Below are 13676 nucleotides of genomic sequence, written 5' to 3'. Positions count from 1 at the left end.
TCCTGAGTATGGAAACATCCCGATCAAGCTCGATCAATCCAACTCCAACAATGCTGGCGCCAGCCGGCGTTAGGTTTTGGATCGGCGATCCGGGGATGGGAGATGAGGGGAGGGGAGGGGAGGGTAAAAGGTTTTCATGAAGCTGGACTTCATGGAATTTGAGCCCTAGTGGTGCTCGCAACTCGAATCAAATCAAACGACTAGACGTCGTCTTTTCCTAATATCTTAATTATTCCCAATTCAATATCAAGTGATAAACAGCCTTTCTCTGCCATGCTAATATAACAGTCTTTTACCATGATATTTCAAACTGATAGTTTTCCTCCGCTTTCTAATTTCAGCAAGAAAATATGAAGCCAGAAACAATTTACTAACAAATTTTGACACATTTGATGTGTACTTACCACTTGGTAACTCGATGTCAGAACTAGAGAAAAATAAACAAGAGTGCCGCTTTCCTATGTCCAGCAGCTCATAGAATGCCAATTATCCCAAGTCGAAACTTACTAGATACATCGCACCAAAATTCCTTTCCAAAGCTTGATTAACCCCCTATACACGTGCAAAGTTCAAATACCGCAGATAACTTTTTGAATACTACCTGTCCCCAGCCCGCACTCACTATCACAGAGCCTATCTACTCTTGACACTCTTCGATTTTTTTCCCGTGATATTCGCAGTGCTATTTTTGGTAGAATATTGATCATGACAGGTGATATTTCTCGCGTGATAATCACACTTGCGATTCTCTGTTAAAGCTTCTTTAGTCTGCTGTTGTTAAATTACTGTTATATTTAACTTCCGAACACCTGTCAAAAATTACCTTTAGCTTTCATTCTTCAGGAGAATAACAATTCCTTCAAGCCTATCGTTCATATCATAACCAATCTAATCTTTTATCTGGTGCATATGACCGTCTAATACCCATGTCGTCCCAAATGTTCGGCAGAGTAGACAAAAAGTCCCCCACAATGACATCAAATGAAAAATAGCTGGTTAATTAGCTCATATTAGATCCATGGAATTATACCTCCGTAACTTGATAGTCCCCCTTACTACTTGAATATATATCCTAGAAGGGTGAACGCAAGGTATAATGCAGTTGATTTTGGTGCAACTATTTTTGCTTTCTGTATTCAAAAGTGAGAAAAGCTATGGTTGTAAGAAGGCTGGGATGGAAATATATGCGTCTTTTAAGATTTCAAAGTCTACCTCACGTGACACAAATATTGATATACACACAAATGTGATGTCTTTTTGGACGCAAACCCTAGTACCCTTCATAATTATGCTTTTGTTTGGCCCATAACTCCACAAGTGCGCAGGTTCATAATCGAAATTGACGGAATCCCTATCCGATAAATATCTAGTTGTCTGATTGCTCGAATTAACATGGACTCAGCATATTGGATAGACAGATGCCAACAGCTGGAAGCCCGCATAATTGAGCAAGCCCGGGAGATAAAAGATAAAACACAACAATTGGAGGATGCAGACGAACATGCCAAAATCGTCGAGACCGAACGAAAGGCCCTGAAGCAAGAAATAAAGAATATGAAAATCGAAATGGAGATCCAACGCAAAAATACAAGCACGTTGGCTCGGATTGGCGTTGCTGTACGAGTCCGTTTTCTTGAACATGCCAAAGCTCAGGTTATGGGTCTCCATAAACTCAATTTCGATGCCAAGATCGTTCAAAGAGGAAATGACGCGGCACATAGAGCATACGGCGCTGTAGATGCTACGCTATTTACTGGGGACTATCTTACAGACCGCGAAAAGAGACAACTGGAAGAGGTTTACGGTCTCATTTACGACGGCTTATCTCCTCACAATTATGGGGATATGCCACCACGCATGCTTCAAGCAATTGATCATCAGGGTAGTATTGTTTCGCTTTATGCCTTGAATAACGGGTCGATGTCGATTCGGGAAAAACAAGCTGCAGGCGATAGCATGGACTTTCTGAAGAATAAGCGCATAGAGCTAGGAGATGAGGCATTTGAGAAAGACGAGGACGTTGCACGACACTTGCGGAGACTTGGAGAGTTCGCAGACCTCATTATCGCAAAATCCCGACGGCAGGGTGCTTTCACGCATGGCACCAACCCAGGGACACCTTCCTCTAGTTATGGACCTCCTCAAACTCCACCATTTCGTCAAAATCGTTCCAGCCCTCCTCATCCACATCGTGGCAAGAGACCTAGAAGAGGTTAAAGCCCTTTACCTTGATCTAAATGTGAGTTTCCAATTGATTCGGCTCAATGTTCCATTGAATTTTACTAATGAGATGATTTTGAGAGCTCCAACGTTTTCGTCATCCTGTCGCAACGATTACTCAATTGAAAAAACATCATCGCCGCCACTTCCTTGGATATGCTTGTTCAATCTTTCTCGATTTCGATTATATACACTGTCAACTAGATTCCGAAGTTTGCCAAGCACTTGAGAAGGATATATGCGGGTTCAATTTCAATGTAATAATATAAATGAGGGTAATTGCACCGTTCATAAAGAATCTTCGATTAAAATTTTGCGGAGAAATACTGGATGAGTTCCCATTGTATACATTCATCTCAGGTTCTCAAATGTTATCATCTGAGGTGGGGAGTGAAGTTAGAAAGGGGCCTCGCTTAATCACTAGCATAGAGTGAATCCATGATTTGCTGTGATCCAGAGCTGCAGGTGGTCAAACTTTTAACTAGCTCGACCTTTTGAATTTTTCTCATTCACTTTTTTCGATACAGCAGTGGTTAGATGGGAATAAAGGTGACAATTTACTGAACAAGGACTTTGGACTTGTATGTTAGTCCAATTGATATTGTCTAAAAGTTCTGTCTCGCAAAGTTTGTTTGTTCTTGGGAGAAGTTTAAAGATGGAAACTGTTTGTGATTTAATGACGACCAATTAAAGATCATGAGAAAGCGAGGGAGACATCCTCTAGGCAAGTTGCTTAGGTACAGATTGGTTTTGAATCTGATAGGGATATAATTCAATGCGGTGAATCCAAAACGGAACAAGTAGGGAACCACATTGGCTAGGAATAGTGACGTGTGTGAATTATGACTATTAACAAGTAGTCAAGTAGAGTAAGTAGCCTGGAGCTCGGACCTAATTTGTTCAACATTTGCTCTAGAAATATTTGAACAAGCAACCACAACTTCGATTTCTCTTACTTTGATTCTTGTCTTAAGAACATCTGGAGATTTCCAAAGACATACCCACCCAGAAGTCAAAGAAGACTTGCCTTATCAACCAGTGTCTCCTTTTACTGGCCAGTTCCGGTATCATGACGTCCGAAAAAGATTTGAGAAGAGATCATGAGAGAGATAGAGATAAAGTTGCTGAGCTCAACAGACAAAACGAAAAAATTGAACTGGTCCAGCTCGAGAATTTCTATCGCATGAAGAGTAGTGCCTTAAAGATTCACGAAGATAAGTATGGTAGCAAGGAAAGATGGAGCGACATGATCATCGTTAGTTACTCGATAACTCTGTATGGTTTGAAGATCAATAACTCACATGTAATTTAGAATGCCTCACAGAACAGTGCTCTCTTAACGCCGGCCGAAATTACAATCCAAGATAAACACGGCAAAAGACGTACGGTTAGGATTGGCCCCAAAACAAGCTCACATGATGTGAAGAGGGCTATTGATTTATATGATGCGGCAAAATACGAAGAGCAGAAGAAGAGAGAAATGGCTGATTGGGAGCATAGTAGAGAGGAGTTTGGCTCTCGATTACGTGTAAGTTTTATTGGTATCCTTGCCAATCGCTCTATACTGATGATCTGTACAGGATATTTTGAGGGAAAAGAATCGCATTCTAGGCTTCAGTCCGAGAGATGAATCCTTTGACGCGTGCTTCAGTGATTTGGGCTACAGCGCCCACACAACTCCAGCGCATGTTACCTATCATACATCCTTTCGCCAACCGACGCCAGACTTAAAGCTCGAGAGGGAAAATTCTCGACTTTCGGATCAACTTCGTGCTGCACAGAAACAGCTCGCAGAAGCTAGGGAACAGTACAGAACCATCGAATATGAAAACTACAAACTCATCCAAGAGAATGTAGAGATTTCTGAATCTCTGGATTCAACACAGAAGCTCCTAGAACAGATTGCAGAGAATAGAGACGAGCATGTCAAGACAAATAGAAGATATGCAGAAGAAAATAGAAAGCTGGAATCTGAACTGGAATCAGCACAGGCACGAATCCAATCACAAACACAAGCTCAGACACAATCAAAGCCACAGCCACGATCGTGGTGGTCATCAGCACGCAAAGTTACCTTCGATGATACTAGTGAGCAGTTGCGTGAGGAAGTTAGAGATTTGACTAGATCCTTGGAGAACATGAAGAGTGGTAGGGAGCCACACAATATTCTCCGAGATGTCGGAGTCGGAACTCGTCTCGAATTCTTGCAACTTTCTAAGGCGCATGAATATCCTGTCATACGCCATCATACTCATCACAGAATTGTTTCTAGCAGTTCTAACCCAGAGCTTAATATGGATCTTGGTGCTAAGAGTACAAATATTGATGGAAGTAGTCTATACGGAGGAAACATTCGAGCAGATGCGGCTCTTCTAAGTATCAACTCAAGTCATAGAGTCAAGTACGAACAAACGTTCAAAGACATTTACGGAGTTGCATTTAGCGAGGTTACAAAGGGCTGCTCTGACAAGTATGCTCCACAATGCAAGGTTACCGAGATGGCGAACTTGAGAGGAACTATGGCACACCTAGGATGTTTCACGAGACACACGCCTGATAAGGACGCCGACGATAAATTCTTGGCTTTGTCGGCATATTGTGAAAGAGAGTACGAAGATATTGATCGAAGAGCAACATCAGCTCTCCAAGCAGCCAAGACATTCAGTGGCGATCTTAGAGTTACTGAAGCTTGTAACAAGATGCGCGGAATATGTGACTCCCTTGTCGAAAGAACCAGGACTGGTGGACATCGTTCGGCGTCATTCACAGGTGGCGGTGTTGGTGGTAAATACATTTGAGAGTGGGGCGGTGGAGGACTAAGGGCTGGAACTGATGTCTGTGGTGGCAGTGGTGTTAGAAAAAGGTATACATGAAGATCAAGAAAGACGAGTAAGGATTTCACGGAGCAAAGGTCTACCATAGCATGGTGTGGGTATATACACTGTGCTAAAGTTGATTTACGGTGATGAGTATAGTTATAGGGTGGATAGCGATTAAGATAACTAGGTAGCTTCGTCTAATTCAACTAGCATAAAAGCGCATCAACGTACCATCCGACGACCTGAAAGTGAGAGTTAAATCACAGCAACCGAGCTAAGAGTCTCGATAAAAATTTGAAGATAACAAGGTGATTTTAGTTTCTGAGAAAAAAAAAATGTTTCTGGTCTACATCTTTTGCCTTCATCATACATGCATAGCTCAGCAAAATTCACCACGTCATGTCTTCAACATCAGTGCAATCCAAAGCTCCCACCAATCTAGGTATCAGAAAATGCCGATTGACAACAGTGGTTCGAATGTCAAAGAAACTTCTCGGACGAATTTGTCTTTATATTTGGAAGCTGCTGGCTGCCCCTCTTTGCAAAGTTGGAGTAAGTTTACTATCCTAATTTTCTACTCATAGCTCAATTTGAAGGAAGATGGTTGACCTATTTTTGCAACAGAACCGCATTATCTCTCGTTATCATAAAGTCGCTGATGCTGAAGCTGCAATTCGCGCTCTCAAGGCACAACTGATTGCTCAACACAACAGCTTCGAGCAGGAACACAAGACTTACAAAGATAGAGAGGCAAGACTACAACAACAGCTGGATGAGTACAAGTCCAAATTCCTGGAGCTTGAGGGGAAAATGCCATTTCTAAAGCATTTAGCAAGAGTGGGCGCTGCTGTTCGTTGCCGTGCTCTGGAGCATGCCGAGGGTCGTAGGATCTTTGGGGAAGGAAAGGATAAATTTACGAATATTCGTGGAGAGGTCGATATGAAGGTTATTAAGCAGGGAAACATCGCTTGTCACTGGGGTGATATAAAAGCGGACTATAGTCTCTATCGATTGGGACATAAGCATTTACAAACGTATGAAGCATTTTTTCACAACATTTACGGGTTTAGACTGAGCCAACCCCTTTTCATATCTTTTACCTTATCCAGTAAGGTCACAGAGGCTCTCAATCTACGAGGTACAATGTCATTTTGTTTCTCATTCACAGATTCGACTAGATCTACAAGCCACGATGACCTCTTTTCTTCCTTGTTTCGGAAGGTAGGAAATATGGTCGATGCGATGAATGCGCATAAAAACCCGAGATTGTTCGACAAAGACCTCAAGGTAGAAGATAATATGATTTTGATGCGCAAGATTGTAGATGAAGTCAGCATATTAGACAAAAGATGGAGAAACAGTCATCGAGGTATTGAATATAGCTTTTGAAAAGAAAGTCTTTCTCAATCCATCACATCTTATTTGCCCGTGTCCTTCTGCATTGATGATACTTGTGTATGTGGAACTAGCGAGTGAATAAATAAGATCCACAATGTTACCTTTCCTTTACATCACAAACAATCGAGACAATTCACTCTCAATTAATCCCCCGAAAGTGAATGGAGTAGATTAAGAATGGATTAGCTTGAGGGTGGGGATACTTATTACTTCTCGTATCTTTTAGAATCTTGAGCAGACCAACTCCAATTCCCGTTCTCGATCTTCATCTCATACTCTTCACAATGTTGGATCCCGATCTTTCTCGAGACGCCCTCGCCACCTTGAACGAAGATGAAAGTCAACTCTTGAAATTGCACGACAAATCCATCGCTATCGATATCAATCTTCTACGTACCAAGTACGAGCATCAGCAGAAGCTGAACAACTTTGCAGCCAGAAAAGATATCTGGTATGAGAGCGTTAATCAATTGTTCAAGGTAAAATCTACTACACCAAGTCATTTCGATAAATTACTAATTATTTTAAAGAGCTTCCTTGGATTACTTTCCGGTGGCCAGACTCTACTAAATTCGATGAAACTCACACATGATGATATCGAAGTAACTCTAGGAACGCAAGATGATGAGCACAGTATCAACAAAGCATGGGAAGAAAGCATGAAAAATATGGCCGAGAGTCTTATGACCGAGAAGTCTAGAAATATTTATACTTACCACGAGCAAAAAAAGGTAAGCAAGTATCATCGTGATTCTCACAGCTTAATAGATAGTAGTTGCTAACTGGTGGTCTGTGATTTAGGATATCTTGAAAAGTATCGGCATCCTTCTTGATACTCCAAATTCTATGATCTCCACTATCGACAATAACAATGAAGCTTCTACCGACCATGCTCAGTCGCTAGTCACCGCTTTGGCCGAAAATGCTTCTCTCAAATTAGAAATTGCAAAGGTCGAGTATGAATTAGGACGTGTTAGAAGCCTTGGGTACTACACTGGTGGTACCTCATCACAAGAAATCTTAACCTTGAAGCAGAAATTGGAACAAGTTGAAGATGAAAAGGCTGAACTCGTTTTGAGACTTTCTGCTACCGAGGATGAACTTGAATCGACACAGGCATCGCTTACCGATGCATACACAGAGATGGAGAGCCTGGAATACAAGCTGAATGGGAAGAATCATCCAAATCATGATCTTCGTACACTTGCCGTTAATGTCCGCCTTCGCTTTCTGAACCAAGCAACTCGACGCAACAATCGTGGCAATTATACAGCAGTACGTGGTCTTAAAGCCACCGATGTGAACGCTATTGAGCGTGGCTCAGCTGCTGTACATGGTGGAGATGTCCGAACGGATGCCTTCATGATTCGGAATAACATACACAACAAGTTCAAAGATGGCTATGAATCGCTTTTCTTACGTATTTATGGTGTCTCTGTCGACGAGGTATCTCAAGGAAGAGATGGCAAGTATCGTCTTGGCTCCAAATTTGTCGAAATAGCGGATTTAAGAGGCACAATGTCGCACTGTTTGTCGTTCTCCGAACTTTCACACGATCAGGGAATGGATTATAGGTTTGACGGTCTACGATTTGAGTGTGATTCTATTTATCAAGAATATCTTGGACAATCAGGATCGGTAGCTAAGGCACAAGATGCATTCAATAATGACCAAATCATCGATGCACACCTTATCACCATGGGAAATATAGCTGATCACATTGTTGGCCTAAAGAAGCAAAGACTCAGAGGCGAGTAAAGGTTTAAGAGATTGGTTGTAGTCTGAACAGAGAATAACTCTAATTAGTTAGCCAAATTAAGATGAAATAAGCAAGCCTGTGGAAAGCTTTCGAGCAAACACATATCTACGGTTGCATTATGGCGAAGGGCAAAATCAGAAACGATCATAACAAAGCGCCGCTCAATATTTAGGTGACTAATTGCAGGTGCTATCTGATGATACATGTCTGCTATTGAACAGTGTGCTACTGCTACCATATCCATTCCAGCTCACGGATTCAATTCTCCCTTTTTATTCTATCTAGCTACTTCCCAGCCTCCAAATTTTCAAACTTCCCATGTCTGATTTGGGCTCTAAGGTCTCTTGAAGTTCTACGGTCTTCCGAATTAACTAACCGATTAGCCTATAAGTTCGCTGTTTCCGTGAAGATTGCTTCAGGTACGGTTATAATATTGCTATCTAAGAGCCGTACTTGAAAGAATTAGGCACTCTGTAGTAGTAGACTATTCGTCCCTTAGATATTTAAGAACCATGCACGAACTAAATCTAACTTCCTATTTCTCAAACTATCTTCGACATCAGTTCATCGACATCAATACACCGGCACCAAAATATCGACATCACCACTTCGACATCGAAACTTCAATCACTAACCACCACTGAAAGTCTGCACACCATGACTTTCCTTGGTCCTTCTACCACTAAGAAAGTCAAGGGCATCAAATCCTCCATTCAAGAGGATATCAGAGTAAGTAATATCTCAACCTCGCCACAAAATCACAAATTCCCAATCTATCAGTACTGATTTTTTTCCTATCTAGCGACCACTCGCTCTCCTTAGTCAAAATGTTAACCGCTCCAAGCCTACTACCGAAAGACCCAGCTCTTACATAACCAACGAATCCAAGAAAGCCATATCCGTCTTGATAAATCAGCATGAGCAAGCCAAATCTGAGCTTGAGGACCACAAATCATCCGAGTCGAAGATGAAGAATGAAGTTGAAGAGCTGCGCACACAAATCCAAGAGCTTCATGATACCATCAAACATGATCGGGATGATCTGAGAGAATTGAATAAAATTATCGAGGGGGACATTCAAGGGACTTCTTCTGTTCCAGATACACATGAAGCCCTTCTCGAAAAGCTAATCGCTAGAGAATCTGCTATTGATCGAGAAATCCTCAATCTCCGGGATGATAAGGTTAAGTCGAGAGCTGAACTTTGGTTTGACGCTGTGGGAAGAGTAGACGATTCAATTGTACATCCGAGTCAAGCTAGCCGAGACAGAAACCTAGCCATGCGCAAGGAAATGTATGTTAGGACCAAGCGTTCTATTGCTCAAGAAACAAAAGCTGTGCTACTATCAACCAAAGAGGATATTCGAAAGCAGAAACTCGCCATAATGCGCAATGACAGTGTTGCAGGCCACGTTCCACTTGCTCCTCCTTCGCCGATTTCCATGGATAGCGATCAGGTTTCATTTGTAGCTGAAACTCCACTTGCTGATCCTTTCGTCGAGAACGCTCCACAAAATCGAGATAGCTCTTGGGCTACGATCTACGGAGACGAATCCTCGACTAGACCTAGTCGTATCTTCAGTGAATACAATCGGACAGCACAAGATAGTCATAGAACAACACTCAATAGAGAACAATCTTCCAACGTCTTGGGTGGTTTATTTGATGAAGACACGCAGACAGAAGAAGACAGTCATAGGGCAGCACTTGAGGATAACAGATCCCTCAGACTCCAAATCCAGACTACCGAGCGAAAAGTCCAAGAATGGGAGGGAAATTTTGATCGCTTCAAAATCGAAACCCAAGCCACGATTGCAAGACTAGCTTCCGACATTTCTTTCAGTGAAGAATCTCTTCAAGAATATAAGAACACTTTAGACGACGCTGATGAAATGCGCGAACAACTGGTACACGATTTAGCACAGATAGAAGGAGACAGAGACCGACTTTGTGTTATAGTTGAAGAGGTTGGCCTTCCTATCTTAGCACGAAACGCTGAAAATATGAAGCGAATCAAGCGCGATGGCGTTTTTACAACACTCGGCAACAGTCATCTTCCATTCAACGAAAGTCTTGTCCACAATGGAAATTATGCCGCAACTGGAGGTCACATTGATGCACATCTAGCCTCTATTCTTCTAAGTGAGAGGGAAATTGTGAGCGGTCCCGTCATCAGTCACGAAATGTTCCTTAACATGTATGGCGTTTCTGTTGGTGAATACCGACACTTGTACAAAGTATCTGACAGACTCGATGAGATGTTCAATATGCACGCTATGCTTGTGGAATCTGGTTCTTTTACTGAAAAGACACTTTCCGAGACTCGAGACTCTTTGTTTCAGAATTTTTTCACTCAGGGTTTGCTTCAATTCTATACGATTGACGCATCTAGCGCGGTGGAGAAAGGTCGTATTTTCGACTCGCAGGATGGGGAAGACCAAATTCAGACATTCAATGAGATGTTGGAGATAGTGCAGGATATTAAGAGAATGCAGAGGGATGCAACATTGGAACCGGTGACTGAGCAAATAGTTTCTGAGGAATCGGGTTCAGAGGAATCAAGTTCTGAGTATTCGGTTTCTGAGTCGGTTTCTGAATCCTGAGCCAACTAGCCTGCACATGTCAATGGACCCATAAATAGTTCGATTAAATTCTCTCTGATCGATTCTTTCAAACAGTAGAAACTGAGGCTTTGATCTAATTTTGAATAGGGAAATGAAGGATGAAAGCGGTATCAGCAAAATGATAAAATAAGATCTAGAATGAAAACAACACTTGACTATAATGCACATGTTAACCAGACAAGTGAAGATTTCAATTGCAACTATGGGTGACTCTTCTTCAACCTATCCAACCCGCTGAAGGTGAGACCGCAAGGCTGTTGGATTAAGTGACAGTGTGTCATGTCCTTCATGTGTAAATTACCCCGCTACTAACAATCAACCAGGAATCTATATTCACTAAGCAACGACGTAACAATAGCACTACACACTTGCCACAGAAATCCAACTAATATTCAAACAAATGAGAATTCTCAGCTTTGCTCTCAAGATTGAAAGGGCAAGCGCTTCGTCTTCGGACACAGTAGAAATTATCAGTTAGCCTCAAATGGATTTCTCGCTTAGCATTTTCTTGAATTATATCCCACACGCGACTTTGTAACCAAAACAAACTTTCCTTTCCTCCCCAACAGCTTTTGATTGCTTTTAGTTTTCTTAAGATCTTCGATTTCAAAGATCAGCGTGCCATTCCGCGATCATGCACGCTCAAGTTCCGCCACCAGGCACTACAAGTAATGCTCTCGTTGTGAAAGAACTCATTTCGAAGTTTGAAGAGCTTGGAAGAGATGTCATCGATCGCTGCGGAAGAAAGTTCAAGGAGAATATTCAAAGAACTCTTCCAGAAAAGGAGAAGGCTTTCATTGATTATCTTTCTTCGAAGTATTCTGTAAGTAAACCTCATCATTATCTTCTGTCACTTTGAGCTGTTCACTAACAATGTTGGCCAGAAAATGGTCGAAAATACCAACAAGGATATTCAAGAAATCAACACCGAACTGGGTCTCAATCTGCCACTCCAAAAACCAAAGGAGATCTCTGCCTCGCATGTTGAAGAAAACAATCTGAAATTCATTACCGCAGAAAGAGAGCGTAATGCTATCCAGAAGGAACATTTGAAAAATAATTTTGATGTAAGAATCGATATAGCTCCATGAGATGTGCAAAGCTAACTTTCACAAGGAATTCAATCTTGAAGTTACTACCATTCTTGAAATTTCCGCCACTGAGACCATATCCTCTCTCACTCTACCTACCGAGAGCCCGGATGACAAAGCCACTATTGCGCAGGTCCTTGAAGACAAGCGCGATCTCCAGAACTAACTCGAGGCCATAAAACAGACCGTGATCAAACTTGAAGCTGAAAAGGAGCAAGACAAAACAGCCATCGCTAAATGGCAGTCCCTCTATAACGAGGTCCGACAAGAAAACACCACTTTCAAAGAAAGAATGAAACAACTCAATGCAAACATCCAATACTACAAAGTGGTCGCAAACTCTTGTTCTCTTGTCCGCCAAGGATACCACAATTCTGGACACAGTTTCCGCGACGACGGCGGATTCCATGGCATCAAAGGCCGCCCTCTAGCCGTTAAAAAGGTGAACGATGTTCGTAATAATGCATGTCATCAAGGAGACGTCGAGACAGATTTCGCTCTATTCATAATCGATCCAAATCGTGCTAGTTGGAACATTGGAGGGGAGCGCTACAAGGATTTCACAAACTCGTATGGTGTCACTCCAGACAAATGGGCGAAGATTATCTCACTTTCCAAAGCTAGCCCCGATCCAGTTCTCGTCGAAGTTCTCAACATGCACTCGACAATGCATCGATGTTACTCGAACATGGAATTCACCCACAGCCCCAAGAATGATGAAACTTTCAATGGCCTCTTCGAAAAGCTTTTCAAGATATGCAAGGATATGTTGGCAACTGCAAACTCATCCCTATCGACCAAAATATACGAAAACCTTGTCTTCATTGTCAAGCAAGCAAAGAATGATCGCAGTGCAATGAGGAGAATAGTTTGGGAAACTGTTAAATGCGAGAAAGCTCGGTGCTCCAAACGATCCCGATTGATTTCGCCATGAAATCTTCCAAGAAGAAGTCAATGCAACACGGAAAGCTTTGAGTCAGCGAAGGCACAAGAATCCTGGTGGTAGAAGTTGCTCGATACATTCCTAGAGTGCTTTTTCCTTTTGATCAAATGAATAGTCCTTGGTTCCGAGGAACCAAACCATTCATAGCAGCCAGCATACAGACGGCATGCGTTTTGCCACATTAGATTGTGCAAAATTAGTTTAATAAGAAATTATTTTACTTATAAAAAACGTCACATTTATTCATAATGAACCTGCGAAATCTTAGAAAACACCTGTCTTTCAAACAAACATACATACATACATACATACATACATACATACATACATGCATGAACTGTGAATACTACCACAGCCGTGGACCTAGGATCTCTAGTACCTCAGACCAGATCTGCCTTCAGGTGCGCAGAAAAAAAGCGATTCTTCTATCTACCCATTCACACACCGACTCCCCATACATCCACTCATATTCTCACCCTCTCCCCATCCCGTCCTGTCCCCAATTTCTCATTCATACCTATCCCATACCTACCCCATACCTGTCTACCTATTACCCACCCGTAACACCCATCTCTAGTAGCCGACGATAAACATATTTCAACAACCTGACCCAGCCCAATTTAACTTTCCCCCCTTACTCTCGTTTGTGATTACAACAAATAAGCACATTTTATCGATAGGCTCGCTTTGCTTTCAATTGCTCACGCTTGACTGATGAATAATAAACTTCCTGTTGATGGATAGATAAATAGATAGATAACATGCAGAGGGATAGCTTTCATTATATTCTCATAATCACGAATACGAATCAAGATCGTATATG

General features: G+C 41.9%; 6 protein-coding genes across 6 annotated transcripts; all 6 read left to right on the top strand.

The window, feature by feature from the left end:
• Positions 1-1392: 1392 nt before the first annotated feature.
• On the top strand, positions 1393-2217 carry EAE97_010575 (uncharacterized protein; the record flags this gene model as incomplete). The annotated part of the gene is made up of 1 exon (XM_038881090.1): positions 1393-2217. The coding sequence occupies one exon, from the start codon at positions 1393-1395 to the stop codon at positions 2215-2217; it is 825 nt and encodes a 274-aa protein (XP_038727951.1).
• A 1072-nt stretch (positions 2218-3289) lies between these two features.
• Positions 3290-5018, top strand: EAE97_010574 (uncharacterized protein; the record flags this gene model as incomplete). Its single annotated transcript, XM_038881089.1, has 3 exons — positions 3290-3475; positions 3533-3748; positions 3801-5018. 3 exons carry the CDS (start codon positions 3290-3292, stop codon positions 5016-5018), a joined length of 1620 nt encoding a protein of 539 aa, XP_038727950.1.
• Positions 5019-5438: 420 nt separating this feature from the next.
• Positions 5439-6428, top strand: EAE97_010573 (uncharacterized protein; the record flags this gene model as incomplete). The annotated part of the gene is made up of 2 exons (XM_038881088.1): positions 5439-5591; positions 5664-6428. The coding sequence occupies 2 exons, from the start codon at positions 5439-5441 to the stop codon at positions 6426-6428; spliced, it is 918 nt and encodes a 305-aa protein (XP_038727949.1).
• A 293-nt stretch (positions 6429-6721) lies between these two features.
• On the top strand, positions 6722-8195 carry EAE97_010572 (uncharacterized protein; the record flags this gene model as incomplete). The annotated part of the gene is made up of 3 exons (XM_038881087.1): positions 6722-6916; positions 6968-7168; positions 7239-8195. 3 exons carry the CDS (start codon positions 6722-6724, stop codon positions 8193-8195), a joined length of 1353 nt encoding a protein of 450 aa, XP_038727948.1.
• A 658-nt stretch (positions 8196-8853) lies between these two features.
• Positions 8854-10798, top strand: EAE97_010571 (uncharacterized protein; the record flags this gene model as incomplete). The annotated part of the gene is made up of 2 exons (XM_038881086.1): positions 8854-8925; positions 8999-10798. 2 exons carry the CDS (start codon positions 8854-8856, stop codon positions 10796-10798), a joined length of 1872 nt encoding a protein of 623 aa, XP_038727947.1.
• A 655-nt stretch (positions 10799-11453) lies between these two features.
• EAE97_010570 (uncharacterized protein) lies at positions 11454-12844 on the top strand (the record flags this gene model as incomplete). The annotated part of the gene is made up of 4 exons (XM_038881085.1): positions 11454-11642; positions 11704-11886; positions 11936-12043; positions 12095-12844. The coding sequence occupies 4 exons, from the start codon at positions 11454-11456 to the stop codon at positions 12842-12844; spliced, it is 1230 nt and encodes a 409-aa protein (XP_038727946.1).
• Positions 12845-13676: the final 832 nt, after the last annotated feature.

This window comes from Botrytis byssoidea, assembly GCF_014898295.1.
Source record: "Botrytis byssoidea strain MUCL 94 chromosome Unknown BBYS_029, whole genome shotgun sequence".
NCBI classification, from domain to species: Eukaryota; Fungi; Ascomycota; class Leotiomycetes; order Helotiales; family Sclerotiniaceae; genus Botrytis; species Botrytis byssoidea.
The sequence above is the reverse complement of the archived record's forward strand: the minus strand, read 5'-3'. Positions and strand labels throughout refer to the sequence as shown.